Source organism: Panicum hallii, chromosome 7 (genome assembly GCF_002211085.1).
Source record: "Panicum hallii strain FIL2 chromosome 7, PHallii_v3.1, whole genome shotgun sequence".
Lineage (NCBI taxonomy): Eukaryota > Viridiplantae > Streptophyta > Magnoliopsida > Poales > Poaceae > Panicum > Panicum hallii.
This window is the reverse complement of record NC_038048.1, coordinates 35,308,497-35,320,927: the sequence shown is the minus strand read 5'-3', so window position 1 is coordinate 35,320,927 and position 12,431 is coordinate 35,308,497. Positions and strand designations below refer to the sequence as shown.

The 12,431-nt window shown below is 43.9% G+C and overlaps 1 protein-coding gene and 1 pseudogene across 2 annotated transcripts; both read left to right on the top strand.

The window, feature by feature from the left end:
- The first annotated feature begins 63 nt into the window (after positions 1-63).
- On the top strand, positions 64-4,222 carry LOC112899120. 2 transcript variants are annotated; one of them, XM_025967467.1, is made up of 13 exons: positions 64-831; positions 954-1,267; positions 1,498-1,823; positions 1,898-1,990; positions 2,075-2,165; positions 2,251-2,341; positions 2,574-2,671; positions 2,756-2,825; positions 2,901-3,004; positions 3,307-3,423; positions 3,496-3,572; positions 3,666-3,707; positions 3,800-4,222. In XM_025967467.1, exons 1-13 carry the CDS (start codon positions 810-812, stop codon positions 3,990-3,992), a joined length of 1,638 nt encoding a protein of 545 aa, XP_025823252.1. In that variant the 5' UTR covers positions 64-809; the 3' UTR covers positions 3,993-4,222. The 2 variants fall into 2 exon arrangements, with proteins under 2 accessions (XP_025823252.1, XP_025823253.1); XM_025967468.1 differs by lacking the exon at positions 64-831 and having other exon boundaries at positions 988-1,166.
- A 136-nt stretch (positions 4,223-4,358) lies between these two features.
- LOC112899122 lies at positions 4,359-10,947 on the top strand (annotated as a pseudogene).
- The last annotated feature ends 1,484 nt before the right edge of the window (positions 10,948-12,431 follow it).

Below are 12,431 nucleotides of genomic sequence, written 5' to 3'. Positions count from 1 at the left end.
CAGCCAAGCCACAGCCGGGGCCGGCCCGGCCGGCCAGAGCCAACAATCCTCGCGACCTCGCCCCATGCCGACCGAGTCCGGCGGCCACCCGGCGCGCAGGTGGCGTCTCCGAGCGACCGCGCACGCGCGCGCGCCGATAAAAAATCGGGGTCAGCGCGTGGACTCGGCCGCTGGGAGGGATCGGTGAAGAACCGGCGGCACCCTGCCTGCCTGTCGCCCCTGTCGTGTCCGGTTGGCGCCCAAGCGGAAAAGGCAGGAGAAATACTCTACTCGTCCCCCGGGGAAAGAAACTGCTGCCTCATCTTCTCCCGTCTCCCTCCTCCGCTGGCCAGGCGGCGGCGTGCGACTCCTCTTCCTTCTCCGGCTCCAGATCCCGGTTCTCGAGGACCACCAGCCAGCCACGAGCCTCGTGCTCTCTTTGCCCGGTTGTGAAGCTCGCGCGCTCTCGGGGAGATTGTAAAAGTTCCATCTTTTAGTTTGTTCGTCTGCCGGATTTCTTGCTCTCCGTTTCGTGTCAAGGCGCGATTTTTCCTTCCTGCGTACGGGGGGTTTTCGGTTGGTGCGGTTGGCTCGTCATTTTCGCGCAACTTCTCTTCGGTCCTTGCGCGACGAGCCACGAGGGCGCCATCTTTCCAGCGGCCCCCGTTGACTCCGGCGGGCATTCCGTCGAGCACCTTCCGCGCGGCGCCGGGGTGGCGTGAGGGATCTGCGGATGCCTTCATGGTCCGTTGTGTGAACGGCCGGCGCTTCTTGGTTTCTCGGGAGCGTTCGTTGATGCCGGTCTCGTCGGGGGAGCAGGTGCCTAGTGGATGGACTGCAACAGCTGCTACGGTATGCGCGTTACATGCTTCCTGTTCTTTTTTTTTGAAAAAAGAAATCCAATCCTTTGTAATGGTAGATTGGACTGGAGTAATTGGAGAAATTTGCTCATGGTGGTGCCTACTGTTTTGCAGTTCTGAAATCAAGAAGGTTCGTTGGCATAGCAGATGCCAGTTTCGAGGATGCTGCAGATGGCATCAGCGAATTCAGTGACACGATGAGTGCTGCACACAAGCAGAAGGTTAAGGGTGTTGAAGAAACCATGGAGATTGCGGAGAAGCAGGAGTTGGCTTGGGATTCTAATCTGCTCTCATTCAAGGATGATGATTTCCTTCTTCCCGGGAACAGTAAGTTGCATGCGATGACATCTGGAGAGACAGTTCTATCTGGCAAAATGGGGTTGTCTGAGCCGAGGATAGACAGGTCTAGAAACGTTGGAACAAGGAAGGCAAGTGGTGGATAAAATTTTAATGTATTTGCATTTCGCATAGTTATATTTAGCTGAATCAGTGACAAATAGACACATTTTTCATACTTCTTAGCTGTGATTCATATTTATGCTGACTAGTCTCTGAATCCAGGAAAATGAATTGTCCTATGCTGTATAACTTTTCCCTTTTCTGCATTACTGAAATGTGAAATGGTTTATGTCCTGAAAGCCTTGACCTTTCTTATCAGGCTCCTAGACTTGGCTCTATGCTTGGGACGGCCAGCATGGCTGGATTTGGCAAAGCAGTGGAGATTTTAGACACATTAGGATCCTTGGCGACGACCTTCAGCCCAGATGGTGGCTTCATTTCTAGATCAAAGAACAAAGGGTGCAAGATATCAATTCTTGCTTTTGAGGTTGCCAACACAATACTTAAAGGTGCCAGTATTATGCAATCTCTCTCCGAAGACACTGTTACTTACTTCAAACAAGTAGTGCTTCCTTCTGAAGGTGTACAGAGTTTGGTTTCCAGTGACATGAGTGAGTTGATGCGAATTGCAGCTAATGACAAAAGGTACACATGATGATTTTCATCAACTACCATGGTGAATTTCTGATCACCTTTGACCAAGAGGTTAACATTTGCAGGGAAGAGCTGAAAATATTTTCCCAAGAGGTTGTCAGGTTTGGCAACCGTTGCAAAGATCCCCAGTGGCATAACCTGGACCGCTATTTTGTCAAGTAAGCATTTATCATTATTTGACAGGCAGCAATGAATTATGCAAATGAGTTTATTATATACTATCTTGGTCATTTGGTGTCTAGATTAGAATCCGAAAGTGCAACCCAGAAGCAACTGAAAGAAACAGCCATAGCAGATATGCAAAAGTTGATGACTCTTGTTCAACGCACAACTGTGAGCACTGTGTTGTTCTCTGAAGTAATCTTTGGAAGCCTCGAGGGAAGTTTTTTTTAATCTTCTTGTTTTCTTCTTTTTCTAGGATTTGTACCATGAGCTTCATGCATTAGATAGATTTGAGCAAGAATACAACTCTAAGCTAAAGGGAAAGGATACAGAGAGATTTGAAAAAGGTACGTGGACTATCTATGCCATTGTGCCTTTTGTTCTGTGTCCATTTTTTGAACAGATGGAGATTGTAGACAGTGTCCATTACCTGAACAAAAAGGGATTGTGGAAGCTAAGGAAAAGAAATTTTCTCTTATCATTAATCTTTCTTTAAAGTCCAAATTCATCTCATTATGACTGTAGCTATAGTTCCTTGAGCCTTTGATACTGTAAGTCTATAATCAGATTATTATGTAGGAGATAGTATTCAAATTGTGAGACTGGAGTTGAAGACCCAAAGGAGTTACGTGAAGAGCTTGAAGAAAAGATCTCTCTGGTCCAAGATGTTGGAAGAAGTAAGTAGCTCTTTTGCTGTAAAATTCGCATGTAAGCTATGCAACCTGCCCTATATTGCTTATGACATAAATTTGTCATGATAGGTGGTCGAGAAGCTTGTAGAAATTGTGCACTACTTACATATTGAGATCAAAAATACTTTTGGATCTTCTGGTATTTCCATGGCTCAATGTCTCCTTTTGAATCAGTCAAATTTACTGCCAGCTGATCCTTGTAATGCATTTGTAGATGGATTTGCTTTGAGCGCTGAATCAACTGTGAGCTGTCAAAGGCTAGGACCCGCCGGACTGGCACTGCATTATGCAAACATTATCATTCAGATATATAGCATTGTAAGTTTTTTCTCATTATTTTTGTGAACTAAGCTCAGATTCTGAGTTATTTGCTTGCTTTTGCCATCATATCGATAAAATATTACGACATTCATACTAGCACATGTTATATTCAAGACTTCTTGTTCCTTATGTGTATTTCTGTACATACGACTTCCCTTAATGGATAACTGGATCTTTTCCAAAAACAAAAGAGAAATCTTCTAGGTATAGTATTTGCTGAGTGAACGACTTTCAGCAATTTTCACTACCTGCCAATGAACTTTTGAAGGCAGAGCATTAAACATACTTTTGGGCTATAGGTCTCTCGATCAGGTTACGTACCATCAAACACAAGAGAGGCCCTCTACCAGGGGCTGCCACCGAGGGTCAGATCGGCTCTACCAAATAGATTAAAAACTTCCTCAGTGCCTCAGGAGGTAATACAGCCAGAGAACAAGTGAATCACATCACCAACGTTTTCACATTCTGATCCCTGAATTCTTATGCAGCTCACCATTGATGATATAAGGGTTCGCATGGAGAAATCATTGAAATGGCTTGTTCCTATGGCAGTCAATACCACCTGGTACTATAGCTTGTTTACATCGAATCAATTGTTTTATGGTTGATTCAGTTATATTGAGATTTATGCATCTACTGCCTCTTATGCTTACTTCAGTGCCCGAGGCTTCTTGAGGTTTAGTGAATGGGCGAAATCGGGGTAAGATGACTATTTTCCACTGGTCTTGTTAACGCACTTCGGGAATGACAGTTCTCCGAGATTTGACGTCCCCTTTGCTTTCCATACTTCAGGACCGACAGGGTTGGGAGACGACCAGGTCAAGCAGATCCGATCGAGACGCTTTACCATGCCGACAAGGCAAGGACCGAGGATCACATCTTGGATTTAGTCGTTTGGCTTCACCACCTTGTCAACCAGAGTAACCGGCCCGCAATGCAAAAGTCCACTGACCAGCCTTTACATCTAACCAAAAGTGTGCAATGATCATGTCTGTTATCTGAAAATGCTAATTTTCAGAGTGGTCAGCAACTTCACCAAGATCTTGTGATCCAGTTCGTCGGTTGATTTCATCGTTGATAGGTTGTAGATGGGATCTAGAGTTGTTCTTGCCATGGAGGACGTGCGTTTTTCTATGTCCAGATACAATCGGGCATGCTTATATATGCTCTGTACATCAGCTGAGTAGGTCTATTATAAGAATAGCTTTGTTATAAGTGCACTTGTGATAATCACGTTGTGAAACGTAAATCATGTCAATCTGCGGCAAAAAATCAAACCTGAATCTACATGTATATAAAGTTTTGCTAATCACAAATGGTGGTCATATGGATGAGCGACATAATTTGCTGAGACAAACTGTCGAATTATAAACTACACACTCGATTTTCAACTGTCACTGTCAGGTGTCAGCCAACACAAAAGGACTAGTATTCCTTTTGTTCCTAAATATCTGACACCATTAATTTTTTTATACGGCGTTTGTCCATTTGCCTTGTTTAAAAACCTAGTGCAAGTATACGAAAATATAACAGATGCTTAAGTAAATGTTAGTCCCTCCGTTACTAAATATTTGGAAACTACTATAGTACTATGTTAGTATAAATGCTGTATCCTCCGGCACTTCTGCTCCTGGGTTTGGGTGGGGCGATTGGCGGCGCGAGGCTGACGACGCCTGGATACGGCGACTCGGCGAGGGAGGGTGGCGGCTACCGCGCGAGGCGCGAGGCAGAGGGGGGGGAGAGGCACCCAGCAAGCCGCAAACCGGCGCAGGACTCACGCACCTTCACGGCACCGATCACAATGCAAGCAGCAAGGTAATTCACTAATTTCAGTATTTGTAACTTGTTTTGATCCGTCCCTGCCCTAGCTAGGTCGGTTGCCCCTTGTTTGCATCTGGTGTGGTGATTTGTTTATGGTTGCTGTTTGCTCTGTTTGTAGTTCAAGCATGGACGGTAGCAACGCTCAGCTTTTGCCCTGCAAGAGGAAGAACAAGGCTCAAGGGAAAGTCAAGGTGCTGCAAATTTAATCCGGAACCTATTTCTCGGGTTTCATTTGGACCTGCTGTTAGTGTTAGCTGTGTGGTCAGCAGTGTGATTTACATAACCTCTGTATTGCTAGAATGGTAAGAAGAACAGACAAGACCCAAAGATAAGCAAGAGTAATCTAAAAAAGCTGCAGAAGCTGGAGGTACACCTCCTTATCCTAGTACTTGTTTTGTTGATAATTGTTCCTAGAGTGTCTATATCAATGGCGGACTGAATTTTCCCAGGAGGAAAGGCAAAAGAAGCTACTGCAAGCAAAAAGCTTGAGATTTTGCGGTACACTGATCTCAATTTATTCTGTCAAGAATGGTGTATATTTTCTGATGATGTTATATAATGGTGGTTTGGCATGACAGGAATCATAAGATTTCAGTTGATGGATATTTGTTGCTGCATGCCTCAGGCACTATCGGTCAAGTATAATAGACGTCGTAACTGTCAGATTTGTTACTTTTCATAGTTTAGATGTAAATTCTTCATAGGCTTTTATTCTAGTGCAGGCTGAGACTTTGAAAGAAAAACTTAGGCGGTCTGCCCAGTTCTCCAGGGCAGGTTTGGTTGTTCCTGAAGAACTCTTGTTATTCAAGAAAGATGGTTATCAGAAAGATTCTGAAAGCAATGAGGCTTCAGAGGAAGTTTTCCCACATAAATTTGTTGATTCTACAGATGCAAAAGAATGTAACAGAAATTTGACTGGTAGGAAAAGTAAGAATGGCATAGAGAATGATGCAATGAAACCAGTGAAATGCGAAGGAATGGTAGATGTTGGGATGAGCAATCCAGAACCAGAAACTGAAGGGAATTTTGATCTTTCTGACATGTTGGTTTCAACAATTAAACCAAGTCTTCCAAGTAGCTCTTGCGAGGAGATTGATTTGCAGGTGAACTACATCTGTACTATGTTTTTGTTCACCTCCTCATCATTTAGGTGATTTTTGTAAAATATTTTTTCTCGAACACGTAGGAGAGTCGTGTATCTTTTTTGTAATATAAAGAGAAGATTTTTTTGTAAAATATTGGATTTACCTGTTCCCTAGTGACATTGCAACTAGAGGCTATTGTACTTACATCAGAGTGTACTCATTCGTAATTCTTTTATTTTGGTAGGATGAAGAACTGATACAGGAGGAAGCTGTTGTAGAAGAGTGCTTCAACCCACCAATTGTAGTACCTGTATCAAGGCCATATGAGGTTGAGAAAGCAAGGAGGGATCTCCCAATAATAATGATGGAACAGGAAATAATGGAAGCTATCTATGAAAATTCTGTTGTAATTCTGTGTGGAGAAACAGGCTGTGGTAAGACCACTTAGGTCCCACAGGTGAGGATGTGCAAAGACACGGTGTTTTTTAACCTTTTAAGCTGAGTGCTTCTGGTACTATCTGCATGTGGTAAACAGTTGCCAGCTTAATCATTGCTCATTGTGCCACTTGTTTTCTGCAGTTCTTGTATGAAGCTGGCTTTGGCACAAGCAATCGAGTTGACAGAAAAGGGATTATTGGTATCACCCAACCATGGCGTATTGCTGTTCTTGCCACAGCTAGGAGGGTTTCGTATGAACTAAAGGTGGCAACGGGTACCCGAAACCCAAGATCCAATGGGTAAAAACTCTATTAGAGGGCGGGTTTGGGCAAAATGTTAGACCCACGGGTCTGCTAACAGGGAAAAAGAAGGACCCAATGGGTATAGTAGGTACGGGTTCGTTCTCCATGAACCCATACCCATTTACCCATGGGTATAAAAGACCCAATTAATTTAGCCCATTTAGAAATTTGCAGCCCAACAGCCCAAGTGCCCAACAGTCCATCAAGTATTTAAGTATTTTGAGACTATATCAGTTTTAATTGTAATAAGTTTGTGCAACTAGCATTTTGACTTTTGAGACTAGCATTTTGAGACTATATCAATTTTATTATTGCTGAATGGTTTGCTTAACTTTTTTGTTGAATGATTTTTGTTTTGCTGGAGAATGGTTTGTTGAATGACTATCTATTTAATTTTTTTGTTCAATGTTGATTCGGGTATGATGGGTACCCGTCACCCACGTGGGGATGGGTATGGGGAAAAAACTATACCCGTGGATGGGTATGGGTTTACCCGTGGGTATAGGTTTGCCTTCGTGGGTGTGGGTCTGGGGTGGGTAAACCCGGTGGGTTTGTACCCATTGCCACCTTTAGTATGAACTGGGCCTTAAGCTGGGAAAGGAAGTTGGTTTTCAAGTTAGGCATGATAAGATGGTAGGGAGTAACTGCTCCATCAAGTTTATGACAGATGGCATTTTGCTGCGAGAGATCCAGGTTGTGCATCTGATTACTTCTCTTGGTTGCTTCTACCTTGTCTATTTAAGCATTTTATTGACTCAACTTACTTTTTACCATGATAACTTGTGAAAAAAAGGGTTAAGATTGGCTGAAAATGCAACTGGTTTAACTTTGAAGGTCATAGCTATCAAGGTTTGTCATGTTCACTTGCCAGCATAACAACTCTATTGGGGCTTATTCTTCATATAAGCTGTTCGAATTGACACCCAATTAATCCTCACCCATGTTTTTCTAATAGCCTCTTCCATAATTGTAATGATCCTGCTCATCAGATGACTTGCTGATCTTCTCCAGAGTGACTTTCTGCTGAAGAGCTATTCTGTAATAATTTTGGATGAGGCACATGAAAGGAGCTTGAGCACAGATGTACTTATTGGGTGCTATCTAGAGTTGTAAAGCTTCGCAAGGTTGAAACTTAATACTTTGCTTTGTTTTCATCTGTATGAAAGAAAAAATATAGCTATTGTTAACCTTTATATGCATACGGCAGAATTTGCATGCAGAGCATCTGGATAAATTACGTTTGGGGCTCATTAGTCCTGAAGAAGTTATTAATCAGTTAAAAGTTGTGCTGATGAGTGCTACCTTGCAACTGAAGGACTTCAGTTCGAACACAAGATTGTTTGATGTGATCCCACCAGCTTTAAAGGTACCTGTACGTCAATTCCCAGTAACAGTTCACTTCTCAAAGAGGACACATGATGATTATTTAGGGCATGCTTATAAAAAAGTTATGTCAATCCACAAGAGACTTCCTCGAGGTGGAATCCTTGTCTTTGTTACTGGCCAACAAGAAGTCGATTATTTATGTAAGAAGAGCATCCAAGCAGCAGACTGATAAGCAGCCTGAAAAAGTTGAGGCAGATGAGAGTAGCGTAATCCCAGAAGTAGACAAGGAGATTTATGAAGCCTATGATGAATGTTTTCCTCATATGAGGAAGATGAGATGAATGTTGGGCCAAATGTAGATTCTTCTGATATTGAAACAGAGGATGAGACGGACACTGACAGTGAGGATGCTCCAGTATTAGAATTCATGAAAGGTGCCGAGGGTTCATCTGTACTGAAGGCGTCATTTAAGGCCATATCAAGAGGAGCAGAAGTACAGGGGGGTGTTGAAAAATCGAGTGATGCTACAAGTTTGGAAGAGTCAATTCCTTGTGTTCCTTGTCTTGGTAAATGCACAAAACCTATGTCTGTTTCACATAGTAAGCTTCGCGTTTTACCACTTCATGCAATGTTACCAGCTTCGCAGCAGCTTCAAGTGTTCCAGGATATTCCTGAGGATGAAAGATTAGTTGTTGTCGCAACAAATGTTGCAGAAACCTCTTTAACAATTCCTGGAATAAAATATGTAGTTGATACTGGGAAACAAAAAGTTAAGAACTACTATCACGCTACTGGGATGGTGAGTTATGAAATACAGTAGATAAGCAAGGCATCTGCGTCCCAGTGTGCTGGGAGAGCTGGAAGAACTGGGCCTGGACATTGTTACCGTCTCTACTCAGCTGCGGCATATGGTAAAGATGAATTATTCCCAGAGTTCTCTGAACCTGAGATTAGAAGAGTTCCAGTTGATGGAATTGTGCTTATGTTCAAGTTTATGAAAATTGATGAGGTAATGTGATTACAAGCTGTTTCCCATTATTAGATTATCTTCTGTTCTGATATATTGCATTTCGCATTAATTTTTATGCAATACCGTTTCATATTTGTTGATGTGCAATGGATATTGATAAGTTTTACAATTCATGGCATAAAATATGTAGTTACCTTTTCATTCTTATTTTTCTGATGTGTATCCTTTCCTGATTATGTTGTAGTTCAAATTGCCCTTCCCTACACCTCCTAACAAGGAAAGTTTGGTTAAAACTGAGGGTTCTTTGAAGGCATTGGAAGCACTTGATAGCCAGGGCAAACTCACACCCTTGGGGAAGGCTATGGTGCAGTACCCCATGAGCCCACGGCATCTCGGCTTCTTCTGACAATAATTAAAATTTTGAAGAGTCAGCAATGCTTTGCCAGACCTAACTTCATATTGGGATTTGCGGCTGCTTCTGCATCTTCTTTGAGTTTTCCAAATCCTTTTCTCATGCAAAATGAATTTAGTGGCGAGTCAAAAGAACATAACCCGGACCCAGATGATGAGGATCAACAAGAAAGAAAGAAACAGAAGAAGAAACTCGAGGCCATGGTTAGAGATTCCCATGCAAAATTTACCAATCCTAGCAGTGATGCTTTAACCATTGCTCATGCCTTGCAGTTGTTTGAATTGTCAGAAAATACAGTGGAATTCTGTAGAGTGAACTCACTTCATCTGAAAACAATGGAAGAGATGTTAAAATTGAGGAAGCAACTTCTTCGATTAATCTTTCACCATAGTCAATCCTGTGAGGAATTTTCTTGGAAATTTGGGGGTTTTGAGGATGTTGAAGAGGCTTGGAGGAGTGAATCTGACAAAAAAACCAATGCAGTTCATTGAAGAGGAAATTCTAGGGGAAGGGATATGTGCTGGGCGGGCTGATAGGGCTGCAAAGAGAATTCGTACCTTCTCTGCATCATCATCAAGAGATGTGAGGAAGGTTCGAGCTTTCATTACCAATCCTGTGCTCTCAGTGATACAGTATATCTCCACCGATCTTCTGTTGCCCAAACTGCATCAGAGTTTGTAGTTTACTCAGAACTAGTTCATAAAAAATAGACCTTACATGCATGGTGTAACCAGTGTGAAGCCATCCTGGCTTTTGAAGTATGCTAGTTCTCTCTGCACCTTTTCTGCACCACTGGAAGATCGAGGAATGTACTAGGATCCTAAAAGGGATCAAGTCTACTGCTTTGTCCGTCCCATCTTTTCTCACATAATTGGCAACTTCCCCTGCATAGTGTACCTGTGAATGATGCCTCCATCCGGTCAAAGGTATTCGCTTGTGCTTTGCTCAAGGGGGATGTCCTGCCATGTCTTGAGGAAGCTCGGGAGTTCCTGTCACTGTCACCATCAGTTGTCCTGGGGCCTGTCATCCATAGAAGAGTTGGAGATCTTCTTAGTAAGATGAAGACTGGTCAGAAGTTAATCTACAGCAGGGCAGCATTAAGAGATGCATGGAACCGGAATCCATACTTTCTTTATCCTGAATCAAAAGCGTGTTTCCAGGATAAGTTTCACAGCCAGTTTGGAGCATTATGGAATAAAATGCACCGGGAAATTCGCCTTGAGGGTCAGAATCTTTTTCCCAAAGCAGTACAGGAAGATTAAAAGGTTACTCGTTTCAAGCATATTATAGTGCAAGTGTAATTGCTTGGCAAATGCCTCCTATGGTGGAGATGGCTTGGACGAGGTACGTATGCAGATGATTAATCAGGCATTCAGCAAGGCTAAATCTGAAAGTGTAGCAAAGGCAGGATAATTGCTGCCAGTAGATGTTAATGTAAAATTAATCTCAGTTTCTTTCACCATCGTTTTAATGTTGTTTTTTCTTTTGGCATGGCCAAATACATCACCAATGCATCAATTTAACAAGTTGTTGCAGTAAATTAGATATTTTATAAGTTGTTGGATCAATCTGCACCCACCTGCCAAGTTTTTGTATTATAAGTGCAATTTATTTAAAAAGGTATTACATTAGCTTGGCTGCGGCTCGGCTCGGCCCGGCCCGGCCCGCTCTTGGACGCAAACCGCGAAAGAGATCACAGCAGGCCGCATCTGGGTGGGTCGAAACATAAAAAAGGCCCAGGGCGCGTGTGTGTCACGTGCCAGCTGCTGATGGCGGGCGTTCGATTCCCATATACAATGCCGGGTTGTTTGGGCGGCACTGCAATCTGCCGTGTTCCACCATGAGGCACGCCACCGTTCCGGCCTGGCTGCCTTACGAGGCGGTGCATGCCCGCCACGCTCCACGGTACGGGACTAAAAAGTTGCCTCTTTCCGAATCGAAAGAAGCATAGAGCGCAGTCGCTCTCTCCACCGCATCCATCGGATCGGCTCCGGGGAGGTCTCTCTGGTCATGGGCTGCGTGCACGCCCCGCGCGCGCTTCGTCCACCGACGTCAGCGCCGCGCCCCTCGGCGTCGCGTTCGAGGAGTTGGGCTTCCTCCCGTCGCCGGCGAGGATTACCAAAATGAAAAAAAAAATCGATCGCTGAGCGCACGTGTCATGCGCTTGCACACCGATCCGATGGTGGTGAACTGAAACAGGCCAGCACCATCGGGTCAGCGACGCCGGCGGCGATGGCTGGCGATTTTTCAGTCCTTTGATTTTGCACTCGCTGGGTGTGCGTGCCGCACACGGACCCAGCCCGTGGGCCGGGTTACGGTGTGCCTTGATGGAGCACGCCACCCGTCCGGCACGGCACCCTAATGAACCGGTGCGGCTCCGCAAAGATCCTCGATGTGGCACTAATAAAAAGCACGTAAGCTTCTTGGTTCCTGCCCCGATCGATTTTATCACGTCGACGAACTGTTTCATTTTTTTAAAAAAAAACTAACGGTCAAGATCACGCATGGATGCTTATATGAAAAGACCAATTTGCCTCTGAGTCTCTCGATACTCTCGATAAAACTACTCCCTCCGTATTAAAATGTACTGTCGTTTTGATCTTTATAGATTTATAGATTTTACTAGATATATATTATATTTAGATGCATACCAAATAATACATTGAAACGGAGTGAGCGTTACATTATTTTTCTTGTCTTGACGTACATGTCCAACCCCATAATTAAGCTAGAGGCAGTATTTCATGACAGGCGCATCCGTACACCTCATCTCTTTTGACTTTTCAAGCCAGGTCACGAGCAACAATGTCCATCAGCACACATGCTCGCCGATTGAATTTTTGGGTTTTGTACGGAGACGAGGCAAGTAGCTGTGGCGGACCTACTACAAATACGTCGTGGTGTCGATACGCTTCAAGGCACGAACCAATCTCGACTGAGACTGATTAGCAGCGCTAGCATCGTGAAGCAATGGCTGCCAACAAATCCATTGCGCCGTCCCGGCCTGCCGTCGTGCTCCCGGCCACCGTCGCCATGGTTCTCCTGCTCGTGGCTTCTTCTGCGTTGGCAC